A 20,845-nucleotide genomic window follows, 5' to 3' on the forward strand; every position below is an offset into this window, starting at 1 on the left:
CTAAGCCACTACCCAAAGATTATACATGGACTGACCCTGGGCTCCAACCTCATAGGTAGCAATGAATAGCCTAGTAAGAGCACCAGTGGAAGGGAAAGCCCTTGGTCCTGCCAAAACTGAATCCCCAGTAAACGTGATTGTTAGGGGGGAGGGTGGTAATGGGGGGAGGATAGAGAGGGGAACACCCTTACAGAAGGGGAGTGGGAGGTGTGGGGGGGGAATAACAATCGAAATGTAAACAAGAAATACTCAAGTTAATAAAGATGGAAAAAATGTTAAGAATCAAAAAAAAAAAGACAAAAAGTCAGATGTTATTGCAAAGAAAGACCTTGAAACACACATCTCTAAATGTAAAGTCTCCATCAAATCTCTCCCCTTATAATACAGTTAACCTCACTGAAAAGAGACTGAAGAAGTGAGACACACTAAGAGTGGAAAAATGACATCAGGAGAACAAGGTCCTTTATAACACCTGAACTCACAGTGACTGAGTCAGCAATCACGGTGCTTACATACATGGTCTTCACCAGGTCCTCTGCATATACACTGTATCTTTAATTTAGTACTTTTATAGCACTCCTGGATATAGAAACAAGTGGCTCTCTGACTCATGCCTTCTCTTGGGGCTCTTATGCTTTTCTGCTGAATTATTTTGTCCATGTTTGATACGATAATTTTTGTTTGATCTTATAGTATTTATTTTGTTAATTCTATTATCTTTTAGAAGCCAGTTATTTTCTAACATGAGAGAACAATAGAGTGGATCCAGGTGGGAAAGGACCTGCGGAGAAACTTATATGCATTAAGTGAGAAAACTTCTAATTATACTATATTGAACAAGAAAAAAGTCTATTTTTAATAAAAGTAAAAAGGGAAAAATAGTAGCAAAAAAATTAAAAACCAAACTCTCTGTACCCAAATCCCATGAGGGGAGAGATCTGGACTCTCAGAAGGGTGGACAACCTTGAGATCTCAGGGTAGACTGCCACTTCTGTTCACATTCCTGTCCCAAGAGGAAGCTGTCTAGTGCTCTCTGAATACAGGAACATAGGAGCAGAAAGCAGCAGGAAACTTCTGGTTTCTGCCTGCACCTAGAACTGAACCTGTCCCACAGCACTTCTGTACCCAGATCCTGTCAGGAGAGAGAGCTAAACTCTCAGAAGTGCAGAAAATCCTGAGAGCTCAGGGGAGGCTGCCACTTCTGCTCACATTCTGGGCCTAAGAGGAACCTGCCTAGTACCCTCTGGATATGGGAACCTAGGAACAACGAGGGACAGGAACCTTCCAGATTCTGCCTGCACCAAGAGCCAAAAGCCAGTCATCTGGAGAACTGACACACCTGAGGACAGGTAAGACCAACTCTTCTGCTCCAAGCAAACTGCCTGGAGGCTTCAGGACACACAAACCAAGGAGCAGCTCACAGGTCCCAGATCCAACTGAAAGAAAACAGGTCTATAGGAGTGCTGACACACAGGTTTACAGGAGGGTCAAGCCACTGTCAGAAATAGCAAGACATGCTAACACCAGAGACAACCTGATGGTGAGAGGCAAGCACAGGGAACTAAGCAACAGAAACCAAGAATACTTGGCATCATCAGAACCTAGTTTTTCCACCAAAGCAAATACTGGATATCCCAACACACCGGAAAAACAAGACTTGGATTTAAAATCCCATCTCATGATGGTGATAGAGGACATTAAGAAGGACATAAATAATTCCCTTAAACAAATAGAAGCCCTTAAAGAGGAAACACAGAAATATCTTAAGGAATTACAGGAAAACACAACCAAACAGGAAAATATTTGATAAAAAACATTCACGATTTTAAAATAGAAATAGAAAGAATAAAGAGCAAAGGGAGACAACCCTGGAAATAGCATACCTAGGAAAGAGAGCAGGAATCATAGATGCAGCATCACCAACAGGATACAAGAGAATAGAAGAGAGAATCTGAGGCACAGAAGATACCACAGAAAACATTAACACAACCATCAACGATAATGTAAAACACATTATCCTAACTCAAAACATCCAAGAAATCCAGGACAGGATGAGAAGATCAAACCTAAGGATAATAGGTATAGAAGAGAGAAAACATGCTCAACTGAAAGGGCAAGTAAATATATTCAGCAAAATTATAGAAGAAAACTACCCTAACCTAAAGAAAGAGATGCCCATAAACATGCAAGAAGCCTACAGAACTACAAATAGATTGGACTAGAAAAGAAATTCTTCCTGTGACATAATAGCCAAAACACCAAATGCACAAACAAAAGAAAGAATATTAAAAACAGTAAGGGAAAAAGGTCAAGTAGCATATAAAGGCAGACCTATCAGATTATACCAGACTTCTCACCAGAGCCAATGAAAGCCAAATGATCCTGGGGAGATGTCATACAGACCCTAAGAGGACACAAGTGTCAGCCCAGACTACTGTATCCAGCAAAAACTCTCAATTAACATAGATGGAAAGAAAGATATTCCATGAGAAAACCAAATTTACAAAATATCCTTCTACAAATCCAGCCTTACAATGGATAATAGACAGAAAACTCCAATACGAGGAGGGAACTACACCCTGGAAAAAGAGAGAAAGTAAGGTCCATGTAACCAAAGCAAAGGAAGAGAAGCACACAAACATAATTCCCCTCTAACAACAAAAATGACAGGAAACAGCAATCACTATTCCTTAATGTCTATTAACATCAATGGGGTCAATTCCCCAGTAAAAAGACATAGACTAACAGACTGGATATGTAAAGAGTACATTTTGCTGCATACAGCAAACACATGTCAGTGACAAAATCACAGAGTAAAAGACTGGAAAACAATTTTCCAAGCAAATAGTCCCAAGAAACAAGCTGGAGTAACCATTCTAAGATCGAATAAAATTGACTTTCAACCAAAAGCTATTAAAAATGATAAGGACAGACACATTATATTCATCAAAGAGAAAATCTACCAAGATGAACTCTCAATTCTAAATATCTATGCTGCAAATGCAAGGGCACCTACATTCATAAAAGTAAACTTTCTAAAGTTCAAAGCACACATTGCACCTCACACAATAATAGTGGGAGATTTCAACTCCCCTCTCTCATCAATGGAGAAATAATGAAATGAAAAATTAAACAGAGACATAAAGAAACTAACAGAAGTTATGAACCAAATTGATTTAACAGATATTTATAGAACATTTCATCCTAAAATAGAAGAATATACCTTCTTCTCAGCACCTCATGGTACCTTCTTCAGAACTGATCATTTAATCATTCATGCAACAGGCCTCAAAAGATACAAGAAGATTGACATAATCCCATGCATCCTATCAGATCACCAAGGACTAAGACTAGTTTTCAATAACAACAATAATGACAGAAAGCCAACTTATATATGGAAGTTGAACAATGCTCTACTCAATGATAACCTCGTAAAGGAAGAAATAAAGAAAGAAATTAAAGACTTTTTAGAATTTAATGAAAATGAAGGCAGAAAATACCCAAACAATGAAAGCATTGCTAAGAGGAAAACTCATAGCTCTGAATGCCTCCAAAAGGAAACTGTAGAGAGCATACATTAGTGGCTTGACAGCACACCTAAAAGCTCTATAACAAAAAGAAGCAAATACACCCACAAGGAGTAGACTACAGGAAATAATGAAACTCAACGCTGAAATCAACCAACTAGAAACAAAAAGAATGATACAAATAATCAAAAAACGAGGAGCTGGTTTTCTGAGAAAATCAACAAGATATATTAAACCCTTAGCCATACTAATCAGAGGGCACAGAGACTTTACCCAAATTAACAAAATCAGAAAGGAAAGGGGAGACATAACAGAATCCGAGGAAATTAAAAAAATCTTCAAATCCTACTACAAAAGCCTATATTCAACAAAACTGGAAAATCTGGAGGAAATGGACAATTTTCTAGACAGATAACAGGTACCAAAGTTAAATCAGGAACAGATAAACCATCTAAACAGTCCCATAACTCCTGAAGAAATAGAAGCAGTTATTAAAAGTCTCCCAACCAACATAAAGCCCTGGACCAGACAGATTTAGTGCAAACTTCTTTTTTTTCTTTCATATCTCAGTTTTTCATATTTTTTCTCCATCTTTATTAACTTGGATATTTCTTATTTACATTTCAGTTGTTATTCCCTTTCCTGGTTTCCAGGCCAACATTCCCCTAACCCGTCCTCCTCCCCTTTTTTATGAGTTTTCCCCTCCCCATCCTCCCCCCATTACCACCCTTCCCCCAACAATCATGTTCACTGGGGATTCAGTCTTGGCAGGACCAAGGGCTTCCCCTTCCACTGGTTAGTGTAGACTTCTATCAGAACTTTATAGAAGACCTCCTACTAATACTGTTCAAACTATTCTACAAAACAGAAACAGATGGAGCACTACACCATTCCTTCTATGGAACGACAATTATGCTTATACCTAAACCACACAAAGACCCAACAAAGAAAGAAAACTTCAGACCAATTTCCCTTATGAATATCGACACAAAAATACTCAATAAAATTCTTGCAAACTGAATCCAAGAACAGATCAAAACAATCATCCATCATGATCAAGTAGGCTTCATCTAATGGATGCAGGCATGATTCAATATACAGAAATCCATCAATGTAATCCACTCTGTAAACAAACTCAAAGGAAAAAACACATAATGATTGTATTAGATGCTGAGAAACCATTTGACACAATTCAACACCCCTTCATGTTAAAAGTCTTGGAAAGATCAGGAATTCATGGCACATACCTTATCATAGTAAAAGCAATATACAGCAAGCAAGTAAGCAACATCAAACTAAGTGGAGAGAAACTTGAAGCAATCCCACTAAAATTAGGGACTAGACAAGGCTGCCCACTCTCTACCTATATATTCAATATAGTAATCAAGGTCCTAGCCAGAGCAACAAGACAACAAAAGGAGTTCAAAAATGATACAAATCGCAAAGGAAGAAGTTAAAATATCACTATTTGCAGATGGTATAATAGTATACTTAGGTGACCCCAAAAATTCCACCAGAGAACTACTAAGCCTGATAAATAACTTCAGCCAAGTGACTGGGTATAAAATTAACTCAAACAAATCAGTAGCCTTCTTCTACTCATAGATAAACAGGCTGAGAAAGAAACTAGGGAAATGACTCCCTTCACAATAGTCCCAAATAATATAAAATATCCTGGTGTGACTTTAACCAAGCAACTGAAAGATCTGTATGACAAGAACTTCAAGTCTCTGAAGAAAGAAATTGAAGAAGGTCTCAGAAGTTTGAAAGACCTCTCATACTCATGGATTGGTAGCATTAATATAGTAAAAATCAACATTTTGCCCCATCAATCCCCATCAAAATTCCAACTGAGTTCTTCATAGAGTTAGAAAAAGCAATTTGCAAGTTTATTTGGAATAACAGAAAACAAAACAACAACAACAATAAAAACAAAAAACAGGATAGTGAAAACTATCCTTGACAATAAAAGAACATCTGGGAGAATCACCATCCCTGACCTCAAGCTGTATTATAGAGCAATAATAATAAAAACTGTATGGTACTTGTATAGAGAGAGGCACGGAGATCAATGTAATGGAATTGAAGACTCAGAAATGAACCCTATTGATCTTTGACAAACGAACTAAAACCATCCAGTGGAAAAAAGAGCATTTTCAACAAATGGTGCTGGTTCAACTGGAGGTCAGCATGTAGAAGAATGCAAATCGATCCTTTCTTATCACCCTGTACAAAGCTTAATTCCAACTGGATCAAGGACCTCCACATCAAACCAGATACACTAAGTGGGAAAGAACCTTCAACACATGGGCACTGGGGAAAATTTCCTGAACAAAACACCAATGACTTATGCTCTAAGATCAAGAATCGACAAATGGGACCTCATAAAACTGCAAAGCTTCTGTAAGTCAAAGGATCCTTTCATTAGGACAAAATGGCAACCAACAAACTGGGAAAAGATCTTTATGAATCCTACATCTGATAGATGCCTAATATGCAGTATATACAAATGAATAAAAAAGTTAGACTCCAGAGAGCCAAATAACCCTATTAAAAATGGGGTACAGAGCTAAACCAAGAATTCTCAGCTGAGGAATATTGAATGGCTAAGAACTACCTAAAGAAATATTCAACATCCTTAGTCATCATGGAAATGCAAATCACAACAACCCTGAGATTCCACCTCACACCAGTCTGAATGGCTAAGATCAAAAACTCAGGTGACAACAGATGTTTCCACGGATGTGGAGAATGAGGAACACTCCTTCATTGTTGGTGGGATTGCAAACCGGTACAACCACTCTGGAAATCAGTTTGAAGGTTCCTCAGAGAACTGGACATTGCACTACCTGAGGACCCAGCTATACCATTCCTGGGGATATTCCCAAATGATGGTACAACATAAACAAAGACACGTGCTCCACTAGCTTCATAGCAGCCTTATTTATAATAGCCAGAAGCTGGAAAGAACCCAGATGCCCTTCAACAGAGGAATGGATACAGAAAATGTGGTACATCTACACAATGGAATACTACTCAGCTATCAAAACAATGACATCATGAAGTTCATAGACAAATGGATGGAAGTAGAAGTATTAGCATATAAAAGAAAGAAAGGCATCTGTCTCATAGCTTTGACAGGACAATGTTTTGTGATTTAAGATTTATTCCTGGTGTCCAGACCCTTCTTCTTAAAATCTCCTATCTAGCTAAATAGTTGAGGAAACTCCTACTTCTCTGATATTCTAAAACACATTGGGTTGAAGAAATTTGTACCAAACTCCTGAAAGCATGAACCAAAATAAACTTCCCATGATGGAACTAGAAAATACCATCTTGAATGAGGTAACCACAAAAACCACACATGATATGCACTCACTGATAAGTGGTATTAGCCAATTGTATCCCTGTACATTAATAAATTTGGTGCAAAAATGAGTTTATGTATGTTTTTTGAGATTTTAATATAATTACATCATTTTCCTCCTTGCTTTTCTTCCTCAAAATTCTCCCATGTACTCCTCCTAGCTTTCTGTCATATTCATGTCCTCATTTTCATTAATGTGTGTGTGTGTTTGTTTATGCTACTTGTAATAATAAAACTTGAAAGAGGAAATTAGCAATTACAATCACCATCATGTCCATAACAAGTAGCATGCCAATCCTATTATGATTAGTACCTTAAGCATCACCAAAAAGTACATATTTTGAATATTTGTTCGTGAGTTGATGGGGCCCATTGTAGGAATTAGAGAAAGGATTGAAGGAGCTTAAGGGGCTTGTATCCCCATAAGAACAAGACAGCTGCATCTTCTCGTGCAGTGCCAGCCTTGTCTCATAGACAAGATGGTGAAGGTCAGTGTGAACTGATTTGGTTGTATTGGGCTCCTGGTTACCAGGGCTGCCTTCTACTCTGCATCTGGCAAAGTGGACATTATTGCCATCAACGACCCCTTCATCGACCTCAACTATGTGGTCCACATGTTCCAGTATGACTCTACCCATGGCAAGTTCAACGGCACAGTCAGGGCTGAGAATGGGAAGCTTGTCATCAACGGGAAGCCCATCACCATCTTCCAGGAGTGAGATCCCACTAACATCAAATGGGGTGACGCTGGTGCTGATTATGTCATGGAGTCTACTGGTGTCTTCACCACCATGGAGAAGGCTGGGGCTCACTTGAAGGGTTGGGCCAAAAGGGTCTTCATCTCTGCCCCTTCAGCCAATGCCCCCCACGTTTGTGATGGGTGTGAACCACGAGAAATGTGACAACTCCCTCAAGATTGTCAACAATGCATCCTGCACCACGAACTGCTTAGCCTCCCTGGCCAAGGTCATCCATGAAAACTTTGGCATCGTGGAAGGGCTCATGACCACAGTCCATGCCATCACTGCTACTCAGAAGACTGTGGATGGCCCCTCTGGAAAGCTGTGGGGCAGCCCAGAACATCATCCCTGCATTCCCTGGTGCTGCCGAGGCTGTGGGCAAGGTCATCCCAGAGCTGAACAGGAAGCTCACTGGCATGGCCTTCCGTGTTCCTACCCCCAATGTATCCATTGTGGATTTGACATGCTGCCTGGAGAAACCTGCCAAGTATGATGACATCAAGAAGGTGGTGAAGCAGGCATCCGAGGGCCCACTAAAGGGCATCCTGGGCTACGCTGAGGACAAGGTTGTCTCCTGAGACTTCAACAGCAACTCCCACTCTTCCACCTTTGATTCTGGGGCTGGCATTGCTCTCAATGACAACTTTGTAAAGCATGACAATGAATATGGCTACAGCAACAGGGTGGTGGACCTCATGGCCTACATGAGCTTCGAGGAGGAAGAAACCCTGGACCACCCAGCCCAGCAAGGACACTGAGAGCAAGAGAGAGGCCCTCAGTTGCTGAGGAGTCCCCATCCCAACTCAGCCCCCAACACTGAGCATCTCCCTCACAATTCCATCCCAGACCCCATTGTCCCGCGCTCGACTTTTTGCCGGCAAGGAGCACGCGGACATTTAGAAATCCTTACTGTGACCACTTTATTAATCTTAGAAGAGGAAAAGCCATGCTGCGCCAACATGGCGCGCTTATAAAACCCTAGTGCGGCGCACCCATACCTGATTGGTTGTTACCCATGATCTCATAAGGCACGCCCCGGAGTGGGCAAAGACCTGGCACTCTTGCACATGCGCACAGTTAACTTCCTGAAAGGGGGCCGGCTGGCGCGGTGAAGGTTGGTGCCATCTTGCAATGGCGGAGTCTATCCTGACCTACCACGTGGGGCGCAGTGGAAGACAGCGCCATCTAGTGGTGGCGAATGTTATTGCGGCCCTCTACACCCCATAATAACAGGAGGGGCCTAGGGAGCCCTCCCTTCTCTCTTGAATACCATCAATAAAGTTCGCTGCACCAAAAAAAAAAAAAAAAAAGAGAGAGAATAACAATAACAACCAACCAGAGCTCCCAGGTACTTAACCACTCACTACTCAAAGAGTACACATGGATAGACCTATGGCTCCAGCAGCATATGTAGAAGAGGATGGCCTTTTTTGGCACCAATGGGAGGAGAAGCTCTTGGTCCTGCCAAGGCTGGACCCCGCCCCCAGTGTAGGGGAATGTTAGGGTGGGGAGGCGGGTAGGGTGGGTAGTTTGGGAGGGGGAACACCCACATAGAAGAAGGGAAGGTGAATGGGATAGGGAGCTTATGGATGGGAAAGTGGGAAAGTGAATAACATTTAAAATGTAAGTTAAAATTATCCAATAAAAAGATTCAAAGCCACTTAAAAAGCACCATTCATTTGAATTGATTTTGGTATAAAGTGAATGTTATAGATCACAATGTTTGATTTAAGTGTCTAGGAGTAATGGATATCTTCCCAGGTTTAGAAAAACCAAATAGTAATTTTTCTGAAGCAGCTGAAAAATAAATACCTGGTAAATTTTCACTGAAGAAGCTTCTTGGTAGTGGTGCAGGCTAGAGTAGTTCTCTTGGTATGAGGGCTAACTGAAGCACAAGCTATGGTAGCCTTGGTTTCAGTTTTCCTTGCATTTGGAGTCCGTTACTCACAATATGATTGTGTAATGAACTAGCAGTTAAGAATTATGACAGGATGAAAGCCACAAGAAGGGCTGCTTTATTGGCAATTGGTTTACTATCATCTGAGCAAATAAAAAGAAGTACAATTGACTATATACAATATGATTAACCCATGTAGGCTACTATATAAACCCACCTGCTAAAATTCTTATGATTGGTTAATTTCAGAAGGATAAGGTCCTACCTCCTTAATATTCTTTATTGATATTAAAGTTGTAAGCAACTTACAATTGGATTGCATGAAATACTTATATTTTATTACAGATTATAGTAAAAAATTAGAACAGTTTTTTCTTAACCAAAACAAAATGAATCTGGAAACAATGGAGTAATGGCTCATAAGAACAAAGGGTCCAAAAGATGGAAAACACAGAGAAGTGAAGTGATTGATGTTCATCAGCCACCAACTGTGATTAGACAAGAGAGCAATGGAACCTCTTAAGGTGGAGGAGAGAGTATAAAAAGCCAAGAAGGTAAACATTTGTGCCAGGATATTCTGAGTGGCTCTGGACTCAGGATAGTCTCTCCTAGAAACATGAGTGCTATAGATATATTTAACCTTCTGCTTGTGTCTATATAGGATGACAATCATGGAGCCACTGGACCATGCAATGAGAACAGAAAAGAAGACTTCAGGGCACATCACCAATGTTGCATAGAGTGAGTCACTGATTTTATCACTTCCTACAGTGGAACAGTAGCCAAAATCACGTTTTCTTGTCTCATTATTGCTATTCTTTTTGATATATGTGTACACAAGGAAAATGAAATTTACCAAGAAGTACAAGACCCAAAGGAAGGAAATGAAACATCCAAGATATCTTTCCATTGTGACTTTATGATCATTCCCACAGAATTTTTGGGGACGTATGGTCATGGCCTGGAAGACACTTAAAAGACAGGTGGTGCAAATGGACACACTTCGACCAACTGCATGAATATACAATAGAAGCTTACATCCAAAATCATTCAGGAACTGCTTCATTCCCCAAATGGTCATTGTTTGGGGCACTCCAGCAGAGAAAATGATTATGATATTGGCTACCATTAGGTGCATGAGAATCAACTCTGTGCTCTTTAATGTGAATTCTCTATAATAAAGGACTAGGTAATAGAACAAAAGAGACACATTTCCGAGAATTCCTATTATAATTTGTGATAAGAAAATTATTCTGATTGCCAGATTCCAGAAGTCCATTCTATGTTTCAGCAAAACTTTCGGTACAGTATGGCCACACTACTTCTCTGGATAAATGAACAATAGCAAATGGTTTTAGCCTGGAATAAAGAAAGACACCATTAATTCATGGAGCTAAACAGAGGCTGAAAGAGAAGGTTCTTTAAAGTGAGGAGTAGAAGGTCATCCTAGACCACATGAAAAGACCTCATCCTGTTAATTTGACAAAAATTGTCACTTTCTATGTTTGTCACTGTGAATTTGTCAGTACTTGAGAATGTATATATTGATGGAAAGGTAGCCAAGAAGTTTCCTACAAAATTCAGCACACAGGATGATGTGATGAGGGCTGTGAGAAATAAGAAAAAGTGACAGCTCAAATAAACAATTATAATCCAAGAGTTTCGGAAAATACAGATACATGCTAGTCACGTTTAAAGCAAATCATCCACAATGACAACCACAACACTTAAAGAAATTCTTTTCTTTTCAACATATTCAATACAAATATTCAATTTGTATTGAATATTTGGGAAATTTGATAATTTGCCCTGAACGATCATTTCCCTGTCTTTCCAGGTCTACTCTGTTTTCTGAACTCCCCACAAAGAAAAGAAGAAAATGAAAAATTTAAAGAAAAGCTTATTTTGTATTGTTTATATACTTAGAGAAATAAGGTCAGTTTTTGTTAATAAATAATTCTTAATATATAGTATATCTAAAGTCAAAACATACATAATGGGGACTTTATAACATTACTCAGAACATATGTACAGTTGCAGTGTAAAGTTTCCTTTATCTTTTCTCTGCTGATATCCTCTTTGGTTTAACTTGAATTTGACAATTTCTTTGACCCTAACTCCTCCATGAAAAGTTCCACATGAAAGTCCCTAACCCTGTTCTAGACAGCAGGGGTCAAAATGCCTCAGCTAACTGCATCTTTTTTGTATTCTGAATTACTGCTTGCTTTCTTTGTTTTCTTGTGCCGAGTGGAACTAGGATATAGATATTTCTAGGTTCTTTGCCCTTTAAAGCTCCATATAAGATGCATTCCAGGGGGCTGTATGAAAAGTGTTTTGATCTAGGCAGTAAGCAAGCCTGATAAATGCAGACTTTGAGTACAAACTTTGAATTGGGCCCGTGTTCTTTGAGACATCACCCTGTAATTTGTTAAGAAAAACAAATTGCAAGTACAAAATATATTAGAATGATGTTCAAGAGACAACTTAAATCAGATTAAGTTAATCACTGGCTTTTATGAAATGTCACACCATATAGACATGTACATACATGTGTGCATACTCAGGTCAGGACTTTTAGAAAGAAGGGACATCTGGTGTGGTAAGATCTCATAGAATTAACAGCACAATCAAAATAGCCCAAATATGCCAGAAGAAGTGACATGGAGAAGGACAATATATGATGAATAATAGCTACTGAATAAATATCCCATGTAGCTCCTGGAACTCTGTCTTGGATAATCATGCACCCATTCAGAATTCTATTGTGAATATGATAGAAAAGAAGGCAGTGGATTTGTCAGCTCTTCTGTGGAGTACAACAGGAGGACACTTTCTTTGCATCCTTTTATTCCTTTGAGAGAAGGTGTCTGTATACCATTCTTAAACTGAGTGAGATCCCTTTCCAAATGCAGACAGTGGAAGCTTTGCATTAGCACCAGGCTGAACCAAGCATTCCCACAGAGGGCACTGTTGCTCCTCATATCAATCTGCCATGCTGGGACAGTTAGTTTAACAATCAAAAACTGGAACAGAATTGGCAATGAATCCTGGGATGTGGACAAAATTGGGGAGATCAGCCGAATCCTTAGGTTTTATCAGCTACAAGTAGTCTCCCCTTCCCCATGCAATAGAATGAAGTAGTCCAAGTTCAGAAATACAAAAAGCATTGTTTCAAGTGTGTTTTCCAATTATGATTTCTTATTTAGAAGTGTGCATTTTTCTGTGACTGAGAGTATATAGAGTTTGGAAGACTTGAAAGGGGCCTGTGAGACTGTCTGAAGGTGGAGTTGGGAAAGTAAAATAATACATGCATTCTACAAGTTAAAGCATGAGAAGTAGAGATTGTGCAATAAAAGCTGGGTTGAGGCCAGAGAAATAGAAGAATAGGTTGGTAGGGTCTATCAAAACACTGAATATGACAATGCCTTAAGCAAACTTACTACTTACAAACTAATAAAACATACCAAATAATAAACAAATCAAACAAAAAATCAATATAATGTAAAGGAAGAAAATTCTGAAAATTCAAAATATGGGCATCCTTTTGAATCAGCCAGGGATTTCATGTCTTGTTAGCATCTTTGAATGCCACCATCAATGTGTGAAAAAGTTAGCAACTGCTTTAGTAAAAATAATATTGCACAACAATAATCACACTCTTTACTATCTTTTCAAATTTCCATTCAGTATTTTATTATTCTGAAAACAAATATGCTCTATAATTATAATTTAACTGTGCTACAAAACTGAGGATTTCTATAAGCTATAGTTCCCTCATTTTAAGAATTGAAATTAATATATAATTACATCATTGAGATAATTGAATTTTTCCTTTCCCTGACCCATTCCCAATACCCACACATACTTTGACCTCAAACTCATGGCTTCTTGTATGCTGAGTTGGTTAATGATACTTACTTTTATGTACATGATTTCAATGTTCACCATTTGGTGCTAGATAAACAATTTAGAAGGCTTCTCGCCAGTGAAATCTATTGTTACCTACTCTCAGAATTGCTTCATTGCTTGCACCCTTAACCCTTAAAGAAAGAATTTTCTCCCTCGAACAGTAGACCATTATAAAACAAAACAAAGCAAAAAGCAACCAAAAATGATCTAATCTAAAGGCTGAAAAGAGAAAAATCAAAAGTGATAAAAATCCAGAAAATGACTGATTGTTTGGTGTCGAGCCCCAGTTGAAGCACCCACAATATAATTCCTGTACTCACAGCTTAAGGAACATTTTGGTAGAGGAGGCAGAAAGATTTGAAAAGTCAGAGGAATATGTAACAATGCATCTCATATAAATGTTGAGGAAGCTATACCCATGAAGTCTAAACATGACTGCCTACACACACCAGGACCCCAGTACTTGCTAACATATGAGAATGAAACACACTATGCCCCAAACATCTCATTTTAAAAATTAACCACAAAATATGCTTTCTTTTAAAAACATCCATCAATAATCATGTGGGATTTCATCCATGCATGGACAGCAAGAGCCTATGACCAATTAATAGACATGCACAAAACAGAATTATATATGACAATTTGAAGATTAGATTCCATGTCATTTAAACCATAGGACAAATGGGTAGCTGATATTGCTACCTAGCAGGATTGTCATGCTCTGAGAACACTATGCATCAGAGATCATATGCAGGCAGCATGACCAACATGAGCATTGATGATTCCATTGCATGAAAGAAGTGTGTGGAGATTTGACTGTGCTTGAGGAGAGGCCAAGCTTCATTTGGCTTGAAATATTCAGCTGAATCATATGGATCAGTTCCACCTGCAGGGATCTAAGTAAATCTAAAACCCCAAATCTAGTGTCAAAAAGGCTACAAGGATCTTGAAAAAAAGTCTATAAACTGTTAAGGAAATTAGGAAAACCTGGCAAACAAAACGAGCAGACAAACAAGACATAGTGAATCTTTTTCAAAAAGGCAAAAAGTAAAATAAATGGGCCAGATACAAGAAGATGAAAGGGAAAAAAGCACATTTTAGAGTTCTCTGAAGAAAGCAGTTACTATGGAGAAGATGGAGTAATAGAACCAAGATTGATGATAGAATCCATTTCTCTTCAACACAAGTGACCCACAGGAATCTGAAATACTATGATGTTAAAATTGCTCAGAAATTACAAGAAAACTTTTGGGAACTGGATGATTTCTGATGATTGAAGAAAGGAAGTCTTACAAGAAAGGTAAAAATGGAGAAAATTTATCTTTATACAAAGAAAAGCATAACTCTGATTGCAAACAAAAGCATCTATCTCAACACATTCAAAATCAAAGGCATGAAGGAACAAAATGATCTAAGATTGACTGGACACCCCAGTGAAACAATATAAAATTGTAAAGACTCAGGCTAGAGTCTACGGGAACGATGTGGAGGGGACACCCATATAGAAAGGGAGGGGTGAGGGTTAGGGGGATGTTGGCCTGGAAACCCGGAAAGGGAATAACAATTGAAATGTAAATAAGAAAAACCCGATTTAATAAAGATGGAGAAAAAAATAAAGATGGAGGAAAAAAATTTAAGTGACAGCACATACTAACTAGTAAGGCTGTGAAGAAAGAGATACAATTCTCCATTGCTGGTAGGATCGCAAACTGGTACAGCCATCTGGAAATCAATCTAGTTGGTCCTCAGAAAATTGAAAATAGATTTGCCTGAAGACCTAGCTATACCATTCTTGGGCATATACCCAAAAGATGCCCCACCATGCTACAGGGGCATTTGCTCCATTATGTTCATAGCAGCTTTATTTGTGATAGCTAGAAGCTGGAAAAACACAGATGACCTACAAGAGAAGAATGAATACAGAAAATGTGGTTCATTTGCACAATGGAGTAATCAGGTATTAAGAATAAGGACATCATGAGTTTTGCAGGCAAATGGATGGAACTAGAAAATATTATCCTTAGTGACATAACTCAGACATAGAAGGATATGCATAGTATGTATTCAGTAATAAATGGATATTAGTCAGAAGAATACAGAATACCCAGGCCACAATCCACAGAACTCAAGAAGGTTAACAAGCAGAAGGGCCCAAGTGAAGAGGCTTCAATCCCGCTTCAGATGGAGAAGAAAGCAATTACAGGGCATGGGGAAAGGGAAAAGGGAGGGGAAGAGAGGAACATGATCAGGTATTGGGGGGTGGGTCAGGATTGAAGCCTTGAGGGCCAGCAGAAAAAATGGAAACAGGTAACCTCGGGAGGTAGGAGGTATCGGGGCTTTCTTGTATGTACCAGAGACCTGGGAGGTCCAGACTCAAAGGGAGCTTGTAGACTCCACCTCCAGTAAAAAGACAGGCCATCAAGTATTGGGATGTGGTTGCCATCCTACATTCGGAAACTCTGATCCAATATTATTCTTGTCTGAAAAACTGCAGGCACAAAGATGGGAAAGAACCTGAGGGAAAGAAGTCCAGTGACAGTCCCAAATTGGGATTTAGCTCAAGGGGAAGTGCCAAGGCCTGACATTATTACGGTTGTTACAGTGTACTTACGAACAGGAACCTTTGATGACTGCCCTCTGAAAGACCCAACAGGCAACTAATAGAGCCAGACACAGATATTTACACCCAACTAACAGACAGAAGCTGGTGACCCCTGTGGTTGAATTAGGGAAAACCTGGAAGAAGCTGAGGACGTCAATCCGATAGGACGACCAGTAGATTCAACTAATCTGGAACCCCGAGATCTTTCAGACACTGAGCCACTAACCAGGCAGCATATGCCAGCTGGTATGAAGCCCCCAGCACGTATTCAGCAGAAGACTGCTTAGTTTGAACTCAGTGAGAGAAGATTTGAGGCTCCAGGAAGTGGGGAGGATTGTTGGGGTGGGGATATGGGGTGGAGACATCCTCTTGGAGACAGGGAGGAGGAGAGAAGGCATGGGATAAGGATCAGTCAGTGGGCAGACTGGGAGTGAGATTAAGACTGGGCTATAAAAATATTAAAAAATAAAAAAGTTAAAAGATATTCCATTACAAATGGCATTAAAATCAATGCATTGAAAATTGCAGTCACAAATATGACCGAATAATAAAAAAATACATCACACCTTGGTTATTTTCTTTCTCTCTGACACTTTGCAGAGTGAATGCCAGTTACTGTCTTAGTTGTATACAATTTTACATAATTTCCCACAGAATTCTACAAGACAGGCAGAGGAAATCAATAATAAATCCATCAAATGATATGGCTTAAGAAAAACTTCAAAGCGCACAACATTTCTTGGTGTAGGATTATTTTTATAAAATATAGTTACAAGAAAAATATGAACTATGCTCTAAATTGTTACTCATAAGTCTGTCTCCCTCAAAATTGCAACAGATAACTGTTTTGTTTGTTTGTTTGTTTTTTGTTTGCTTTTGTTAATTAGTTCAAGAGAATTGTTGAGAACTTTGCAGTTTTTTGTCTTTTGTTTTTATCTTTTTTTTGCTGTATCTACTCTGTTCCAATTTGTGTTTCACTTGAGATAGATGGCTATGATTTTTTTAACAACTATGACAACTATATATGATGAACAAATTGAAAGAAATAATAAATAAAACAATGAATGAAAGAGGAAAGGAAGAAAATAAGGAACAAAGAAAAGAAGGAAGAAGGAAAGAATGGAGGAATGAGAAAGATAAAAGCAGACAGAGAGAGTCAGAGACAACACAGAGAGAATATTTAAGTTTGAATGAATAGTAGTATCTAATTACACATTGTTGTGGAATGATATTTTGAGAGCATGATCCCATTCAATGTCTAATATTTGAAAACAATCATGCTGACATAACATTTCAGTGGTGAAATCTCAAAGCAGTATCACAAAACTGTTCTTTTTTTTATTTTTGCTGCTCTATCTGAGAATCATAATTACTTTCAATGAGAGAATAGGTGAAAACCCCATGTCCTTGGAACGTTTCTTTATTTTTGCTTGTTTATTTTTATTTTGTTTTCTGAGACATGGTCTCTGTCAATGTAGTCCTCTTAGCTCTTATTAAATAGACTAGGCTGACCTGAAACTCCCAAAGTTCCTCCTGCCTCTGCCTTTCAAGAGTTGGCCTAATGGCATACACCACAAAAGCAGATTTGGTAAATTCTCATATTTCTACTTATGATGAACAAAGAGATACAAAATATGACATAATTTAAGGTATATACTGTCCAACAGTACACCAGCCAAAACTCAACCTCCCTGCAATCTTTTCAAAGTTTTACCTACCTGTACTTAAAGGACACGCACATTCACTGGAAGATGATTTCAGTGGGCATATCATGCCACATCTGGGAGGATGGAAACATGTACTCAAAATTATTGACAGGACACTTCATCCCAAAACCTCCTAAGGCATTTGAGACACCTTTAATCACAATGACTAAGAGTAATCTGTTCCACTTGCCTGATATTAAGTATTTGGTAACACAGCTTTCTTCAACATAGTGATGTTAGAAGCAATGAAACAAATAGAGAAGTGTCAGACACAGTGTGAGAGCACGCTTATGCTCAGAATTGAAAGGTCACTCTGCCTAATCTGAAAGGGGTATTTGTCTTCACAGCCATAGGATACTGTACACAAAGTACATTGGGCTCTCCTCCACTGAAAATCAGTGTCTTTATTGGTAAACACTTACTGGGTCTTGTTAAATTTTATGTTTAGTGGCAAATATAAATGTTAAAAGGGTTTATTTTAATTGCATGTGCACTAACCTATACCATTTAATTTCTACAGACGTCATTATGTGAACATTTCTCATGGTGTGGATCAGATACACAGTGTTTCCTAACTTGCATTACTGGACAGCAATAAAGACTCTGTTCTCAATCATAGATATTTCATTTTCTATGGATTAAAGGTAGACTTCACGGTTGTTTTCTATTGCTCCTGCTGTACTTTCTCCTCTTGCATACTGAATTTTAGAATAAATGGCAGATGTGGGTTTTTAATAATTGAATATATAAGGAAGAACAGTGATAATTTATAAGTCACTGCTGATCTCTCAATTGGTCACTTATTTTGCTGTTTATAACTGTTTGATGTGGACATTAGCTGTATTTCTCATGTCAAGACATGATTATAGAAACACAAATGGTAATTAACTGTTACAACCCAAACCCTGTTTGTGTCAGAGTGGATACTAGAATGCCCTGAACATGATAGTGTGGTGCACTCACCTCAATCTGTTTTCATGAAGCCGCGATAGATGTTATTAAGCATATTCCATCCTTCATGTGCTTTGTGATTAAGACATTTGGTTCACTTTGATAACATTTTATTGTATGTTTTGGCTATGGAATGTTTTCATTTAGGGCGAATGGATAGTCAGTGGTAAAGACCAATTGCTGCTATTTGAAAGGACCTGGGTTTGGTTTCCTGTACCCACATGGTGGCTCACTACTCCTGTAACTCCAATTCCAACACACTCACACACTCCTCTTCTGTCCTCTGCAGGCACTGTATTCTTTTCTTGCATGTACATACTTGGAAGGAAAACATCCATGCACACAAAATCAAAACAGACAATAAATTACTCTTTTAAAAATATGTTTTCACTTTGACATGGCTTATGTTACAGGTAAATGACCAGTGCAAATATGAATGCTGTGCTGTGAGTATGATCGGGCCTAAGAGAAAACAGTTTCAACAACCAGAAGATGGGCCTTTTGTTTATAATGTCCCTGGAAATAAGCATTGTTTTCTGTGAGATGAATTGCCAATACCATTGATCTCTAAAGAGTACACCATGAAATAATAGCATGTTCTAAAAAAGCATTAGAAGAAAATTAAGTTACTAAAATATTTTATTTAATATTGTATATTCATTTCCTATATATTATATCAAGAAACACATTATAATAAATTTATATATAATTAAAGGATATTTATTTTATAAAAATATAAAATATAATTAAGTGATTTAAACAATAAAATATATAAGACACTCAAATAGAGGGGATTCATATTATATTAAAGATGAATTTAAAAAATGTGAAAAGTTAAACATTGCCAAAGCTATTGAAATAAAGGTTAAGTGTGGAGAAAAATGTAGCAGAGAACTAGAGCCCTTACTCTCCATTCACAAGGTGCTGTGTACTATTAACAACAATGATACATATTGAGGAAAATCATGACATGAGTTTATGCTTAACATTAGAATATGACTAAATGAGAGGAGGTAATTCAAGACATACTTGGTCCTAGAAATCAATGTTTGATACTCATTCTCTAATTTCTCTTCACTATATCTTCCAAAATTCAAGAGAGAGGTTTCAAACTAGGCATTGTATCAATGGTCATTCAATACATACATAGTAAATGCCCTTTATATCTCATAAATGTACTCTTATATAAGAATATATTTTGCTCTGGAAACAGACTCACATCTTGCAACTCCCCATAGTTGTATGTTTCTTCTATTTCCATTCCAATGTTTGCTATGCTGTGAAACCATGCTAAGTTCAATAATAATAATAATAATAATAATAATGAGAATAATAATGAGAATAATAATAATACCTGTAAAAGTAGTCTACACAACTTATACTTTAAGGTGAGCTATCACATTGACTTGTTACCACAATCATTCAGGACCTTCACAGACGGAGTGGATTACCCTGGTGTTAATCAGTCACTGAAATAGAGGGACTTACATAACAATAGGGAATGGGACAAGGATAGGGACACGTCTCTATTTTTCACTCACCTCTTATCTATATAACTATTCTTGTGCCTTACCTGTCTGTTCCATGGATTAGCTTCTACTCCAGATTCTCACTACTAGGCCTGAGTATTGTCTTAGCCCACTTTTCTCTGTGCAGCATGCTCTGAAACAGATTGTGCTCACCTGACTAATTGCAAGGTGAACTTGGTGTAAATATTCCGGCTTCATAATGACAAGCACTGAGGGAGAGGAAGGCATATCAAGCCTGAGATAAAGGTTCTGTGATTCTGTGACCTCACTTCGCACTGAAATGACAACTTTTATTTCATCTGCAGTGGAAATGACAGTACTCTCTTTGGGATACAAAATCATTTAAGAAACTCTTTCTTGTTGCTAATTAAAAAGGACACTTAAAAGTTTCTTATGAATGTCTCAAAGGTACAAAGTGTTTTGAATATGTATTAAATTTTTGTGATCCATGAAGATTCAATGAATCCCTTGTGGAAGTTGCAAGAAACTTTAATTTTATATTCATAAGAAATGTATAGAAGTCTCTGTGTTGCACTGGATACAGACTTCTCTGTCTTCTTTAAGTCCAAAGAAATTTAGTTCTTTTAAAGAAAATTTAGAACATTTACTATTAA

The 20,845-nt window shown here is 38.1% G+C and overlaps 1 protein-coding gene across 1 annotated transcript; it reads right to left on the reverse strand.

Moving 5' to 3' along the window:
- Window positions 1-9,620: 9,620 nt before the first annotated feature.
- Vom1r31 (vomeronasal 1 receptor 31) lies at window positions 9,621-20,496 on the reverse strand. The gene is made up of 2 exons (NM_001008969.2): window positions 20,385-20,496; window positions 9,621-10,890 (listed from the first exon to the last, which is right to left on the reverse strand). The coding sequence occupies exon 2, from the start codon at window positions 10,808-10,810 to the stop codon at window positions 9,878-9,880; it is 933 nt and encodes a 310-aa protein (NP_001008969.1). The 5' UTR covers window positions 10,811-10,890; window positions 20,385-20,496; the 3' UTR covers window positions 9,621-9,877.
- Window positions 20,497-20,845: the final 349 nt, after the last annotated feature.

Source organism: Rattus norvegicus, chromosome 1 (genome assembly GCF_021556685.1).
Source record: "Rattus norvegicus strain SHRSP/BbbUtx chromosome 1, alternate assembly SHRSP_T2T, whole genome shotgun sequence".
Taxonomy (NCBI): domain Eukaryota; kingdom Metazoa; phylum Chordata; class Mammalia; order Rodentia; family Muridae; genus Rattus; species Rattus norvegicus.